This window comes from Neopelma chrysocephalum, unplaced genomic scaffold, assembly GCF_003984885.1.
Source record: "Neopelma chrysocephalum unplaced genomic scaffold, ASM398488v2 Primary Assembly neopelma1_125, whole genome shotgun sequence".
Lineage (NCBI taxonomy): Eukaryota > Metazoa > Chordata > Aves > Passeriformes > Pipridae > Neopelma > Neopelma chrysocephalum.
Window position 1 is genome coordinate 249,434 of NW_020897787.1, and position 15,635 is coordinate 265,068.

At 46.1% G+C, this 15,635-nt stretch overlaps 1 protein-coding gene across 5 annotated transcripts in view; it reads right to left on the reverse strand.

Moving 5' to 3' along the window:
• PLEKHG4 (pleckstrin homology and RhoGEF domain containing G4) overlaps window positions 1-15,635 on the reverse strand; it is an 83,399-nt gene that overhangs the window by 29,446 nt on the left and 38,318 nt on the right. For all 5 annotated transcript variants that reach the window (XM_027698231.1, XM_027698230.1, XM_027698233.1 and 2 more), the window contains exons 8-10: window positions 15,053-15,169; window positions 12,749-12,847; window positions 11,609-11,757 (exon numbers count right to left, since the gene is read on the reverse strand). In XM_027698231.1, coding sequence (XP_027554032.1) covers window positions 11,609-11,757; window positions 12,749-12,847; window positions 15,053-15,169 — 365 coding nt within the window. The remainder of the gene's footprint in view (window positions 1-11,608; window positions 11,758-12,748; window positions 12,848-15,052; window positions 15,170-15,635) is intronic.

Here is a 15,635-nt window from a genome sequence, read left to right on the forward strand (position 1 = left end):
GTGCAGGGCACAGGCAGGGATGGAGGGGTTTGGGGAGAGCCCAGTGCCCTCAGATGCTGGAGCCAGGGACTTGGCACATCCTGGTTAGCTGATGAATGTTAGCAAGTTCCACTTACATGTGTGCAACACCTCTCCAGCACGGGCTTGGGTGAATTACAGATGGGATCCAGGAGACAGAAGAGCATTCAAGCTGATTCTTCTGCTTCAAGATTTCCCCTCCTTTTACAATTATGGGCTCAACAGGCACCTACAACCAAACACTACAGCCTCCTTCAGCTGTGCTCTACACCAGCACATTCAGGTGCCTGCTCATCTCCTGCATTTACCCTAAGCTTTCATTCTGCAATTGCCTTACAACCTTCTGACTTATGAGAGCACTGCTTTTTTATCATATTATTAGAATTATCTAAAGCCCTTGCAATACTGGTAGCTAATACTGCTAATGGAAATTAATTCAAAGCAATTCAGCATACATATTTATTTCTGTCTTGGGTTACAGGCAATCTTGAACCTATGAAAGGCAACTGAATACGAGCATTTAGTGGCAGACATCCTGTAGATTTTATTTGTAGTATTTAATTGACACGAGGTAGCGCAATAGGTCTGGACAACTAGCTCTGCATAGCAGAAATCCACACTATTTTTCCATTCAGAATTCCACCCAGTGTGCAACGGCCAAATTCTCAAACCTCAGGCTCCTGGATACTTTTGTTTTTCCTCTTTGAAATGCCATTAGACTGAATGAATTCCTCCAAAGCACAGCCAAAAATACCCAAATTGTTTCTGGACTAAGATCAGTGCTACTGCAGTGCAGAGCAGACAGGTTCTCTACAGAGAATCCACAGGCTTCAATGGAAAGATCCTCTCTGTAACGCTGCTCCCACATTTCCTGAAACCACCATAAACAAACAGTGATGATATGAGCCTTCTGTTTCGTAATCCTTTCCTAGGGATGGACCCAGATCCAACCCAGGGGACTCGCAGCAGTAGAGGCACAACCATTGTCCAAGCTATGCTCTGGAAAGTGTGTTTACAGAGCAGGTTGTGGAGGCCAGTTCCCGTCAGCAGCAGTGACACAGCTGGGACAGCTAATGAGAAACAGCTTGGGAGATGGCTGGAAGTTAAATTTGGCAACACCATCAGCACTGCTGGGTTTCGTGCAGCAGAGTGTAGCTGTCAGGTCCCAGTTTCTGAGTAAGGCTCCAGCACACTGACGGCCAGACAGGCAGACACCCTTCGGCCTCACTCCCACGAGGCTGAATTCCCTGCTGGCATGAATGCTCTCATCCACTCAGGAAAATACACGGATACAGCAAACACTCTTCCTCCCATAGGCATAGACAAGCAAGCACCTATAACTTTAGGCATTCCGGGCTGTTACATGCATACATTTGCAATTATCCTCTCACGAGGCAAAGTGTTTTTCAAACCTTTCTCTGAGCTTCCATGGAAATCACTTTGGTGTTGATGGTACTTCTTTGATGTCGCTCATCAGCGAGCTAGATTGACCTGCTAGACCTTTCTGTAATGGGAGTCCTTGTGTCCACCCAAGCCCATGACCAAACAAGGACGTGTGGCTTCAGCACTCAGCAAGGTATCAAGGATGGTAACTTATGGCACAGGGACTCGAGACAAGAGTTCCAGCTCTAACGTCGGCTGACCCAGCACAGAGTGTGATCTGATACAGGGCAAGGGAACCAGGGACTCCCACTCCACCCCTTTCCATGCCTGATGGAGGAAACAAACCCCCAGCTGCCTCAAATATGAGTAGTTTTCCTTGACAGGAGTCAGTCACAACCTCGGCTCCCAGGCCCTAACAAATAGTCCAGATTCTCACATAGCAGAGAGCACATTTCCCAAAGTCACAAAACATCAGCTTTCCTGAAGACAACTCTATAACTATGGGGAAAAAAGATCACCCTCAAGGTAGAGGGATAGGAAGCGATTATATAAAAAAAACAAAACAAAACCCCACATTTCAAGGCTTTTTTTTTTATAAACAGATGTAGGCCTGCCACAAGGTCATGTGTAAAGAGGAGAATTTACTGTGCCACTGTGGACAAGACTGGTCCTTTGGAGCACACTTGAGATCAGTACTGGCCTTATGTCCAGCAAACCCCTCCAGGGAAAGTCAGGTTCAAAACTGCAGCAATAAAATACTCCCACTGGCCCACCCATCAAGTACTTCAGGAGAAGGGGCTGGAGTGAACTTCTTGGTGCTGGGCTGAACGACTGAGAAAAATCCAAAGAGCACTCTTCTGGCCCCACACATGCCTTCCACAGAAGGAATTATCCCATATTACTGGAAGCACAGGAAAAATAAAGAGCCAGACCCTGAAGATCTCAAGTCTTCTGTGCCTTTGCAGCAGAGGGGAGGGAGCTCCAGTTCAGAAGTGAGCACTCAGCCCTTTGCCCCATGGGATGTAATCCCTGTCTCGGCAAATACTGCAGCAGTGACAGATCTACAGGTCTATACACACTCAGTCATCTGCCCTCTAGCTCAGCTGATTCAATGGGACTAACAGTGACATCCTGATGCAGAACAAACACACAGAAAACCTTTGCTTTACTAATCCACAGGCATCTCAAACTTACCTGGAGTCAGTCTAGGATGCATTTGGGAGTTTATACTGTAAGCAGGGACTGGGCAGAGAATTCATTTCAGAAGAAGGCTGGAAATTAGCTCTTGCTTTTATCTGTAAGTTGGGCTGTTTAGGTATATGTATAATCAAAATCCCTTACTCCTGTCAATTAACTGATTTTGTTCTCTGTGAATGCTCACAGCAGGCTATTGATACCCTTATCAGGCACAACCCAACACTTAAAGGCTGCCCCTTTTCATGGGCCTGCCAACGGTTTCCTGAGCGATTGCACACAAGGCACACAGAAATAAATGTTTCCAAACAGCTCCTCTGGGCTCAGAGCCCCAGAGAGACTTCAGGTGTGGCCTTACACCACTCCTCCTCCTCTTTTGAGTTCCTTCAGCATCCCAGCACCTCAGTCCTTTGTTTCAAGGACCAGCCACGCTGTTTTCACACGTTCTGCCTCGCTTGGCAGGCATTCATTAAAACCTCAATGTCTAGTTGTTGGTCTTCTGTTGCATCTCCAAGGTAACTCCATTCATATGTTGTCAGTCCCCTGACAGTTCACTTTTACCAGCCCAACAGGCTCTCTGAGTAACATCCATCTTTTACTCTCTTACACAGAAGAAAATACAAGCCTTTCCACCCTGTAGTATAAAGTAGGTGGGCAAACTGAGCCAAACAAAGAAGTTGCTCACAGTCCATGGGAAAGTTTGTTTTTTCGATTCACTTGGGCACTTCCAGTGCTCACAGACAGTATCTATTGGGCATTAAGCATGTTCTCCCAAACCTCTCCACATCTGTTTATCTATTTACACACACACACACACATCCATTTGCTGATCTAGATCTTAAAAACTTCCTAAATTATTTCCAGTTTACTAGTAAACTCCACTGTATGCTGTAACAGGGAGTTTCATGGGAAAAATGACACTTTGCACAAATACCCGTTTCTTTTTCAGTCAGACTCGGGAGTTTTTCATTCCTGCCCATCACTGCCTTCAAGGCAGCTGGGAGTAAACAAACCAAATACTGAAAATTTGGTTGAAGAAGAAAAAAGTGACTTCCATCCTGCCACACAAAGGAAACACCTGGTTGTTAAGAACCTTAAAGATATTCTAATAGTGGCCCGTGCAACTCTGAGGACGAAAGGCAGAGCTGTTTGAAGTCAGTGGAAAGTCTCGTCTAAGCTCAGATTTGAGTGGAAGTCTTGCAATTTCCCTGCACATGGGAGTGTGGTAATAAGAGTCTTTCACTACATTCTTCCATGGTCAAATCATCAAAAGTAATTTTGCAATAGTGCAGAGTCAATATAATTTATAGCAAAAAGGAGTAGCTTGATGTCAGTTTATGTTTCCCCAAATCCTGTTTTCATTGGGCAATTATCGTTTCAGTGGAAAAGGTTCCAAACGTCTTCAGTTTTCTGGAGAAGCGCCAAGCTGTTGTATAATGGCAGGGTAATTTTAAACCTATAATTTAGAAAGGCCATTTCTGTCTGAATCCATTCTTCAAAGAGGCCAGCCCTGGAGAGTTACACTTTATTTTTCAAAGCAAAATACCTGGTTTGTTTTCAAAAAATAAATGCCACAAAAGAGGCACAAAAGCAGGTGCTGCATGAGCCACGTGTGCCGATGCCAGAGACACACAAACAGGAGGTGGCAGGGAGGGGAGAGCAGCAGAGCCATTACTGTTCTGCACTTTGCTCTCCACTCCTTGAAGAATTGCCCTAACCAACAGCAAGAACTACAGATCTAACGAGAGGGGTCATCCTCTGACCAGCCCTGGTCAATTTTAGAATTGCAAAAATTCACGGGTGGAAGGAAATGCTACATTTTCAGTGGTGTATTTGATGGGGTTTAGGCAAGTACAGAGCAGCTAACCTGCCCTGGAAAATCATACATCCCTAATCATTCTGTAATTTAGAAGCAGCACGATCAGATGTTACATTAGCTTCATCTAGTCTTCCACTCCTGGTGCTGAACTTCCCTTGTGGATGTCTCTACAGGTGTTAGCAGAAAATCAACAGGACCTGGCAAACTAGGAGGTTTAAAGGATGGATTAGTCCAAGGACATCACCCAGATCACATGTGCTGATACTTTGGCTACAAACCACTCAAACATCCTGAGCAATCCTTCAGGAAGAAATCCTTCCAGCTTTTGCAGGGACAGTCCTGTGTGCCTGAGGGCTGTTTTGCAGGAAAAGAAATGCATTAGAGCCATTCTTAGTCATTAATTTCTTTTGGTAGCAACCTACACAAGTGCCATATTTGTAACAATCCCATAAAAAGAGGTCAACCTCAAATGCACAATCCCACTCTTCAAGCTGAGACCTTCACGTGCAGCTGAGGTTAAAATTCAAACTGGTCATGGTGAAGCTAAAGCAGATATTGATAAATAAACTAATAACCCTCTGCAGCACATAAATAACCATGGTGATTTCAATTACCAAATAAAAGTATTTGAGGAACTGGGTACAGTTTTCAGAACCCTAAAGTGTCCATAGAAAGGCACAGAGGTCAAACACCAAGTTTGGGGTTGCCTGTGGGATTCCTGTTCCCTTTGAGGATGGGAATGGTGGATCTAGCTGAGACCACAGACCTGGCTGAACCCCTCCTCACTAGGTTACCTGACAAACACATGCACTGGGAGCAACTCATGCAATTAATACCATGCACCACAGACCATAATTGCTGAGAAAATTCTCTTTTGTTTGTTTTTAGCAGAAATACACTGATAAATCCCTTTAAAAGCCAAGGGATCAATGCACAGAGTTAAACAAGTGTCCAAGTGTGGTCCCAAGCTGTGACCTTTGATTCTTTTTGCAGCCTGGCTTGCATTCAGTTACAATAAAACTGTGTTCAGATTCTGGTTGATTTTAAACCCCAGTAAGATCCATAAAACTGACTGGAAAAGAAAACACTGTAAGAAATCCCAAACCAACAAGTATCCTGGGTAGGGGGAAAGCTCACTCTGCAGTGGAGCCTGAGATAAGATGTGCAAACACCATCCTGGGAACACCAAGGATCAAGCTGAGGTTTTCTATCAGCTGTAAACAGTTTCTACCTCCAAACCTTCTTTCATGTACATTAACCTATTCCTGTTTACATTTTATATCGAGGTTCAACAGAAGTCTAATGGCTGTGAGCCTGGGAGTTGGGGCTCCCAGGCTTTCAGGGCGTCCAGCTCAAACATACACACACTGTCATTTAAAAACCACACACCTATTTCCCTGATACATCCTCATTTTGCCCACTTCCCATGTTATAATAGCAGGGACTGTGCTATTAACCACCTCCCCAGCAACCAAAGCATCTATCCCAATGTAGCCATATAAAAAATGGTACTTGTGGGATGGTCTGGGCTGAGGCAGGAATGTCAGGCGGTTCAGCTAACATCCTATACTGGAAAGTTTTTGCAAGTTTTTCCATAATATTTTTAAACAGATAAAACACAGTGTGTCGTTAATTACCTAATGCCCTGTTGGCATGACAAATATTGCAAACAAAACCAAGCAAAACCGGAGTCTTCTGGGTAAATTCTCACTGAATCCAAGATGATTCAGGACATAAAACAGCAGAAAATAAACAACAGAAAGGGAGCTGAGGGGAATCATCTCATAAAAAGCCTAAAAGAGCAATGAAAACTTACCTAGATAGAATTCTGCAATCTTTTACCTTTCTGCAAATGCCACAACTGACTCCACACAGCACTTCATGCACTCAGAAGGACAACAGCTCCAGCTCCACACTCCTTTATGAGTGGAGCAACGAGGTTTGTTTAATGCAAGGGTAAGTGCTTTTTACCAGGCTAAAACCACCAGGCAAACAGAGGGAACAGGTTAGACCATAACCAGAATGAATACCAAGCAGCACGGTATGTGTTTGGGTCGAAATGTCGCCCTGTGCTCCTCCCTCCACCTGACACAAACAAACAAAGCCGTGGACAAGCACTGCCACCCCTGCTCAGCCAAGGGTTAGTGCTCGTCAGCACCTTCTGTGTCAGCAGCAACAGCACAGAGGCGTCTTGGGGCAGAGCTGCCAATCTCTGAGGCCTGAATTTAAGCGCCTTTTTTTTCCATCTCACTTCAAAGGTATCCTGAGAGCTTGTCCCACGATGAAGGTTTCAGGATTAGGTCCATGGGAGGAACATCTGAAGGACCTACCAATGTGCCAAGGTGCCTCTTGCAAACCATGTCAGGAGTGGCAGCATGAGAGGCTCCCAAAGCTCCCAGAGAGGCTGAAGATGAGCAAGTGGAACCAAGAAACTGGCATCAATGAGAGTGACACAAGCACCACCATCTCCTGAAGCACACAGAGACACACATCTCTGAAGAAGAAGAAAAGGGATGGCAGAAGACAATGATGCCTCCAGAGAGGATTTCCCAGCGTAAGCTGCCTGGCTGTGACCACCAGCCTATGGCACCAGCTGCCAGCTTGGAGGTGCACACATTGTACCTTCCAAACCATGAATCCCAGCCACCCCAGTCTGCCCAGACCCGGGACTCACACACCAGACACCTCTAACTTTGCTCCCAACTTGTCCCATATTTTGGATGATCAGCTTAGTCTCTTCTTTCTCTACCCCAGGCAGACAGAGCTTCAGATGGTGCTGTGCAGTTACTTGGCAAGAGGCAGAGAGCCTGCACATTATCCAGGTGTACTTCCACCAAAGGGAGCTCATACACCACTCTGCAGAGTAGCATGTGCCAGCCTTGTAGCATCCAAGGAGTTGCTACTTGCAGGAGTCTTGCTGAAGACCCACAAACATGAGCTGTGCAACACCACACAGCTATAACCCACTGCATCACAAACTGGCCACAGCTTCAAGCACACCCAGTGTCTCAACAGTGTGTGTGGAAGACAGGCACAAGAACTGTGCTGTAAGACCATCCTCTTTGCTGCTGTAATTGAGTCAGGTCCAGCATCAGGAACCTGGCAGCTGCTACTCAGGAACTCTGCTCTGTGCTGTCCATTACCTCTGCTCAGATCCCCACCCAGGGCTTCCAACCAGATCACCAAGCCACACTAAAAATAGCCAGCTCACAAAACCAGCTCTTGCCTCTCACCACTCCACCCTCAAAGTACAGACACTAACTATACTGCAAACAAAGGAGAATTCTCTCCTCCATCTATTTATAAGCTGCTTATTCACAGCTTGCAAGCACAGATTCTTTTCAGATGAGGAGCTTGGGGGAAGAGGTTATGCTTTTTCTGGTTCCATGTTGCACAGAGCCAAGCACTCAACGTGGTCATTCCTTCACCAACTGAGGTTTTTCTCTTTCTTTCAGCTCTCACCTCCAGCCTTGGGGATATCTTGTCCATCACCATGCAGAGCATGATGCAATCCCACTCCCATGCCACAGTGAGAACATGGGTTCTCTGGGAGAGCCAGGCATGTGGCAGGTGTATCCTGGTTTAACTAGCATAAACCATCATTGCATTAATATAAAATGTTTATTCCTTCTTTACTCCACTTGTGACTCACAGCGTACCTGCAGGACGAAAGGCACCACTGGACACTTTGTCTGGGCACACATTCCCTGCTCTTGGCTACGCTGGAAGATCAGCAATAATGAGAACAACAGTGCAAAATGTCTGGCTAAAGACCAGGTCAAAAGTCTCCTTGCCTTGCTGCCCAGCCCCACGTGGCTGCCTCACTTTAGCAAGAGCTCCCATGGCTGCTGCCTGACTTCTGGCAGCTTCTCTCATACCTCCATCATAAGACATAAGTCTTCTAAATCCACCACAAAAGCAGCAGTGCATTAGTCCACCTTCCACAGCTGGCTCAGTGAGTTGCCTGAAAGCTACAGGTTAGTTGATCACTACACCAGATAGCCAGAAGCCAAAGCTACACCTGCTAACCAACTCTATGTTCCTTATTAAAAAGACTGTGGTAGTTAAAAGTTTCCTGTTTGCAAGTGCAAAAAGAAGTACTAATAGCACTGAAGTGATGGAGGTCTCCATGGCATTTGTCCACACTCACCAACAGAACTTCAGCTAGGCTAACAGCTCTGCACTGCAATCCCCAGAGGGTCTGGGGCAGCAAAACCTCTACAAGTTCAGCCAATAGACCTGGAGGAGCCCCGAGCCCTCAGCACAGCAGATGGTGTGAAGGTAAATGTGCTGGCTTTAAATCCAACCAGCTCCACCAACAGTGAAGAAGTGGCAATGCCACCTCCAAGGTGGCCAGCCCGTGCTGAAGCTGTCACTGCAGCACTTAAAGAGGTGCCACAAGGACACTTGGCTCATCAGTGCCACACCCACACCAACTCCAGGGCAAACTCCCACTCCTGGAGGCGGGAGAGCAGAGAGGGACCATCTGAGCACACCACATCCCCTGAGCCAACTCTCTGCTATGAGCTGCCTGCAGGATGTGTATTCTGGTGACTGAGCTCCTCCTTGTTAAGCTGGGAAAAGGCAGAGATCCAGAAAAACTGCTTGGAGAAGTCTGTCTTTTCCTTTGTGGATAAGGAGCTGGATGGGCAAGGCTGTATTTTACAGTGGTACTTGGTGGAGAAAGAAGTAAGAAGACTCACGTTGTGAGTTGACCAAAAGTTGAGGAACTTGACAAAGCCACTGCTCTGGTGCTACAATTTTACCTTTATTTCTCCACTTCTGGATGGCCTATTTTAATTAAGTGGAGGCAAGAGTCCAGAAAATTGCTCTTAAAATTGTTTCCTCTATTTACATGTAATTCTCTCACATTCGGACAGTTACCTGTTCACACAGTTGGCCTCAGTTTAGGACTAAGAAGTCCTGGCAGTCATGACTCCCTGTTTTATCAGACTTTTGCACCACAAGAGAGAATAAAGAACAATGAGACACGTGACAGAAACGAGAGCCAAAAGGTGGCTCAGAAGAGTAAAGCCATTGGACTTGCTTCCGTAAATAATTTGATTTCAAGTACTGGGAGAGTGGGTGTGGAATTAAGCTTTAAGAACTGATTGAGATTTTACAATTCAAAGTTCAGAACAGCAGTACCACAGGCCCTGCCGAGTGCACACACAAAGTCCTGTTCCATTTTCAGACACCACCAGTTAGAAATCGAACACTGGACCCACAGATACACATCAGTATCTTCTCCATGCCAGCTTAGTAGGCCAACTACAGTATTTTGTCCCTCCCCTGCTTTGATCGTATCTGTTACAGAAGCCTTTGAAAATCATAACCAAAGGAGCCTTTACAGGGTTAGCAGAGCTCAGAACCTTTAGTATCTGCATGCCAGATTGGAAAGAAGGAGCAAGTGCAGAGCCATGGAAGCCCCAAAACCAAAAGTGCCTCATACAGAGTTCTCTAGCCAAGTGATAGAGCTTTTTTCCCCATTTGAAAGGATCCTGGAACAAGGAAGAGTGGATTTATTTAGTCCTCTGTCCCGAGCTGGATGAAAAGCAGGCATTTCCTCAATAAAGATACTGTATGGATTTTAATTTCTACAACTACTCCACAGGCTAGAAGAGGACTAACTTTCTCCTGCTGTATTCATTTATGCTCCTCAGGCTGGAGAGAGCCACATATATTTGAGCCATGGCATGAAGTCTCCTCTCATCCAGGCAGGCAATGAATATTTCTTGAATGAAGCAGAGAACAAGCTACACAGCCTCGGCATGCACTCAAACACTGTACAATCAAAGAATTCTGTGTGTATCCCCCACCCCTGCCCTTGCTAAGGTAATCAAAGCAGTAAATTATCCTTAGGGGCTCTGCCAGATCAGGTTTCAAAGTTGATCATTTCCCTGCACAAGAACACAGGCTCAGCTTAAAACCAAAACAAAACATAAAACCCATGCATGTTCTCCCTAGTCTCCTAGGACTCTAAAGTTGCTGTGTGTTGCTTAAAATAAAATAAATAAAAAAAACTAAACAGAACACAAAAACTCGCATTATTGTGCTTCTCATGTCATGTGAGAATGAAAAGACTGTACTGTACTAATTCAATCCAAAATTGCATCAAGATTACTTCGCCAGTTCAGCAAGACAACTGTCTGCACAGCCTGCCAGAGCTGCTGACAGCAGTCACAGCAAGCAGGGAACAGAAACAGTTACACAGCCTGTCCCCACACTCCCCTCTCAGCACCAAAATGTCAGCCCCCTTCTCCCAGTGACGGGCAGCAATTTGCACTGTCACTCGCTGAATTTTCAAAGAGAGACGTTTTTCTTTTCCCAGTGTTTGGGTGATAATACTCCATAACTATTTTGTTATCTTCTCTCCATTCCCTCCCTTCAAACCTCCCAGCTTGTGATGGCAACAGGGAGTTTGAGCAGAGCAGGGCTGCAGATGTAGGGAGCCAAGAGCCATTCCACAGCACCCCGCCATCCGCTGCGCCCTCATCTGCACCCACATGCCAGGGCTTATCTCACACTGGGGCTGGAAGCTCCTGGGAGCAAAGGCTGCCTTTCTACCTTGTTGTTTGCACAGCACATAGCACAGAGGCCTTCACAGGCTGATAGGCTTCAGGTGTTCTAGCAGTACAAACAGGAGTTGTGCAATGCCCCGGGGATGTCAAACAGCTGGGCTCTCTCAGCCCCTGCTCCTCATACCAACCCTGCAAATGGGCAGTGACTATTTGTTTGTGCAAACCAGTACCAATGTGTGAGGAGATCAGAGCCTTGCTGCAGCCAGAAAGCATTCCTCACAGTTAAGGTCCTTGGAAATCCCCTTGCATAAGGAGTGCCTTGGGAAATCACAGTGATAATGCCCTGGACCTAAACATTCATCACTGGCATCACCAATTAAGGCTTGTGTTTCAGAGGTGCACAAAATATCCAGCTCTCTCTCCACTACTGAAGATAAGTCTGATTTGGCTTAAAAAAGGAAGTTTAACCACCTAAGTGAATCCACCCAGACTAGTTTTTGGACTAGGGATGAAACAGCCAGGATAAAAGTAAACCTACATTTATCACCTTTGCTGTTTTCAACATAATTCCTCACTACACAAAGCTGCTCTCTAGCCTCCAGCAATGAAGGGGCATCTCGGGGAGATTCACAGTGCCTGCTTTTTGCTCATCTCCTCCCACTCTGGGGCTCACCTGTAGTCATGGGTGAGGGTGACACAAGACTCCTCCTTCCTCAGCCTGGCCAGGAGTGCTCCACCCTCCAGCTGCAGCCTGACCAGCCGTGTGTCTTCAAGAACGTTCTTCATCAACTGCCTGTAGGTCCTGAGCAGCACAGCTGCATCCTGGAGGGATCACAAGAGCGAGATGAGCAGTTACTGCAACCTACAGGCAATGAGGGAACAGGCAAAAACCAGCACCCAACCCAAAACACACCCAAACCACATCTCACCTGGGCCCACCCCAGCAAAGGGGGAGGCTGGTTCCCACAGCTGTTTCTCTCAAGCCTGCCAAGTCTCAAGTGATAAACAGCGCTCCTTACACTCCCGATACTTTCTCCACCAGGCTAAAATTGTGACCCAATTCCCATCATTGTTGTTCCATTCATTTGCTGTGCACAGAAGGAATTCAGCCTCATCTTCCTCTCACAGCTAGCTCCTACTGTTCTGAGAGTCTAGACCTGCATGGCTTCAAGCCTTGGGACAAGATGGATGTAGAAGGATATCCTCCCTTGATTTACTGCTGGGACCCTCGGTGCAGAGCTGGCAGCAATGTCCTACCACGTCAGGGGTACAGCAGCTTCTCAAGAGGGGGAAGAGAACGTTTGTGACAACACAGGCTTGGTGCTTGTACCTTCCCCCTCTTCCAGCCCACTCCCAGACTTCTGTTCTGGAGGCAGCAAAGTTGGAACCACACACAGAACTGTGCTGTCATTCCTAACTTTATTCCAGGCCATTCCGACCTGGTGTGGCACAGCCTGAGGCAGCTGCTCTGCCCTGGGCACACCAAAGCTCGTGGTAGCTACAGAGCTGTGGAGCTGCTGAAAATGCACTCCAGTGCTGGAGCCAGCACCCATTAGCAACAAGCCCAGCTGGAGAGAGATCTCCTGGGTGACACTGAAGGATCAATGAGCCACTGAAGCTTCTACCACTTCATTTGGACCGGCTCCTACCAGTCCCACTGTCCTACCAGCTCCTCAGTGACATGCAGCACTTGGAATATCCTGCTACTACAGCTTGCAAATTCAAAGCTACAGCTTTTCTGCAGCTTTCCTGAGCTATCCTGCTCTCTTCTCTCTCAGGCCCACCTCTGATGACAGGTGAGGGACAGGCTTACCTCAGCTTTTTCTGGTAATTTCCCAGATTCCACTTTATGAATAGCTCCCTGAAGGAAGGCACAAGCACCTTGGCATCCTTGTAGCAAGTGTTCCAGCTTCTATGAGAAGAAAGGACCAAGGCAGAGATTAATGTCTCACGGCTGACAGGAAAGGTGTGTTTTGAGCTTGCAGAGGGTTAAAAGTACAAAAACCAAGAGAGAATCAAACACATTAACCCAAGGGTTCAATTATACCATCTGGTGAGGCTCAACCAGCAGAGAGAGGCCCATCACACCACCCCCAAGGCCTCTATGCAGACTTTATAAACTTGCATACTCGTGCTTGCATGGGCCATGCTTTACAGCAATCAGTCCACTTATGTCCCACATTCTTCTACTATTAGCATTTCTTGTAACTTCCCATGAAGATGAATCACTATGCATGAATTTTGGAGAAACAAAACATAAAACAAGTACTTGGAATTTTTGTACTTTAAATCACTCCCCTTCGTGTTAAAAGCAGTGTAAATTAAAGAACAGGAAACTGGAAAGCTTCCAAAATTAAGCACCTTAAGCTATGGACAAATCTGAAATCCTTCCTTTCTTTGAGTGGGGGGAAGGGGAGAGAAAAACAAACAAACAAAAAAAGACCTAACTTTTCATAAGAGTTGATGAGACATTATTTTTTAGGAAAGTTGGAGATATGAAGCCTAAGTATTGTCAGATGCCACCCTTTAGTCACCAGAATCAGAGAAGGGAGAAACAGCTATTCCAAAATAACCGTGCTCAAAACAAAACAAAAAGGCAGCTGTTTGAATCTGTACTGAACCGAACTCCCTCCTCCCCGGAGTGCTGGAACAGCCCCAGCAGTGACAGATTAGCAGGCAGGATGCAGGTGAGATCACTGAGACAGGAAATAAATGCTATTTGCCACATAGCTGCAGAGCTAAAGGAGCTGAGCACGTGGGTCATTATCACACACAGCACAGACAGGCAATCCACACAAACCAACTCCCATATTAACTCCCTTTGGTAACATTTTACATGTTAAGATGTAAGACACAAACAAGGAGTAGTTTGATATCATGCTCCTTCCCTCAAGAATTACCCTCCTTGCACACACAGAGCACCTCAGCTCTTGAGGTATTCTCAACTCTGTCCAGAAAAATTAACCCATAACCTCTTGCAAAGTTCCTCTGCTTCCTCACTGCCAAATAAACTTCAGCATCTCGAATTCAATCCCAGGCACCAAGATCAGGCTTCTGTACCTCTGCATCAGCATGGGTCCATCCTAGTATTTTTAGATGAAAGTTTCAAAACTGGGTTCTAAAATAAGTTGGAAAAGATAAGTTAACATTTGCCACATGCCAAGGCTAACTGCTGAAGCCTCCTACCAGCACCACAGTGGTTTTATCAATGACATCTTAATCTCCTTCTGCACTGTGCCATGCAGCACTCTGGGCAGCGAGGTCGGAGCCAAAAGACCACTGGATCCTCTGGAAGCTGAGGTGACAATTCTGTCATCCACCAGGGTGAGCAAGTCAAACTCACTGTGAAGACAGCCAGCTTGTGTGCAGATTTACAGAGATTTAATCCTGTCTAGTCTCAGCATGCCAAATAACTCCTAACTCTCAATATAGTTTTCAAAGATTCAAACAGCACGTGAGTCCACAGCACTCAGGCTCCCTCCACAGCACAAGCACACACAGAGCTGGGCACTGGTGCCACAGATGCAGATTTCTGGCAGTCTGCACATACCCTGCTGCATGGAAGTGAAAGATATTCCTAAAGGAATTCTGAACTGATTATCAGGAACTTCTAAGTCTCACTCCTGCAAGGACTGCAGTTTTCCTATGAGGCTCTTAGCTTGATCTGGGGAACTTGTTCCAAAACCAAAAAGACTTAACTATTTTTATTATGCTCGAAATCTTGATTGTTAGTTCAATGGAAACACAACACCAACACCTTCTCCTGAGATTAGTTTAAGAAATGTATGTTCTCAATCCTCTAACTGAAGAGCCACTCTGTATGAAACAAAACAGGATTCCATTTCAGATTTGACCATATCTTGAAGGGAAGGAAGAATTAATGCAGTTCAAGCAGATGAGGTGAAAACTAACATTTTACTTCCTGCAGTCACGCCAGTAGTGCGCACCCATTTTATGAAGACAGTATTAGCATTCTTTTGATAACAGAGATTCATTTGAAAACATAACTGTTACAGGAACATTGTCTTTTAATGCTGTTGACAGGTTCCTCTTGCTTGCACTCTGTTCCTGTGCCATTGCTCCTTCAGATGCCAAAGCACACACGACACCCACTCACCATGCGGAAGCTCAGCCAGTCCCAGTGGCAGTAAGGGAAGGTCCCATCCAGTTCCAGAGGCAGCTGTGAGCTCTCTATGTGCTTATGGAGGGATTTCATGGAGGTGAGGAGTTCAAACTGCACAGGAATAGAAGGGAAAAAAAAAAAAAGCAGGCTTGCTTTAGAGTGTGAGTATTGGAGGAGGAGGGGAAGGTTAACAAAAGACAGAATCCTTCATTTCTTTATCTATCTTGCACAGAAACACGACACACAGTGTATATCTACAATATCACTACAATATGAAGGAGAAAAAAAAATCAATTCAATCTTAGAGCAGCTTGTTGAACAGCTCAGTGGGCGAACCCTGAAGGAATGCAGGCCACAACACGCTGTTCCACCAGGCAGAACATCTGTGATGGAAGTCTGGCAGCAGCCAGCCTTCTCCAGAGCCAGTACCTCCTGGTGTAAGCACAGCAACTCCCTCACATGTTCCCACATTGTGCTGCGATTTGCATTTGTTTGGAGAGTCTGGGAGGTTAAATCCAGCCCCCAGCTTCCCCATCTCACTTCCTGGAAAAACAGTCTAACAGAGCAGTCTCTGCCC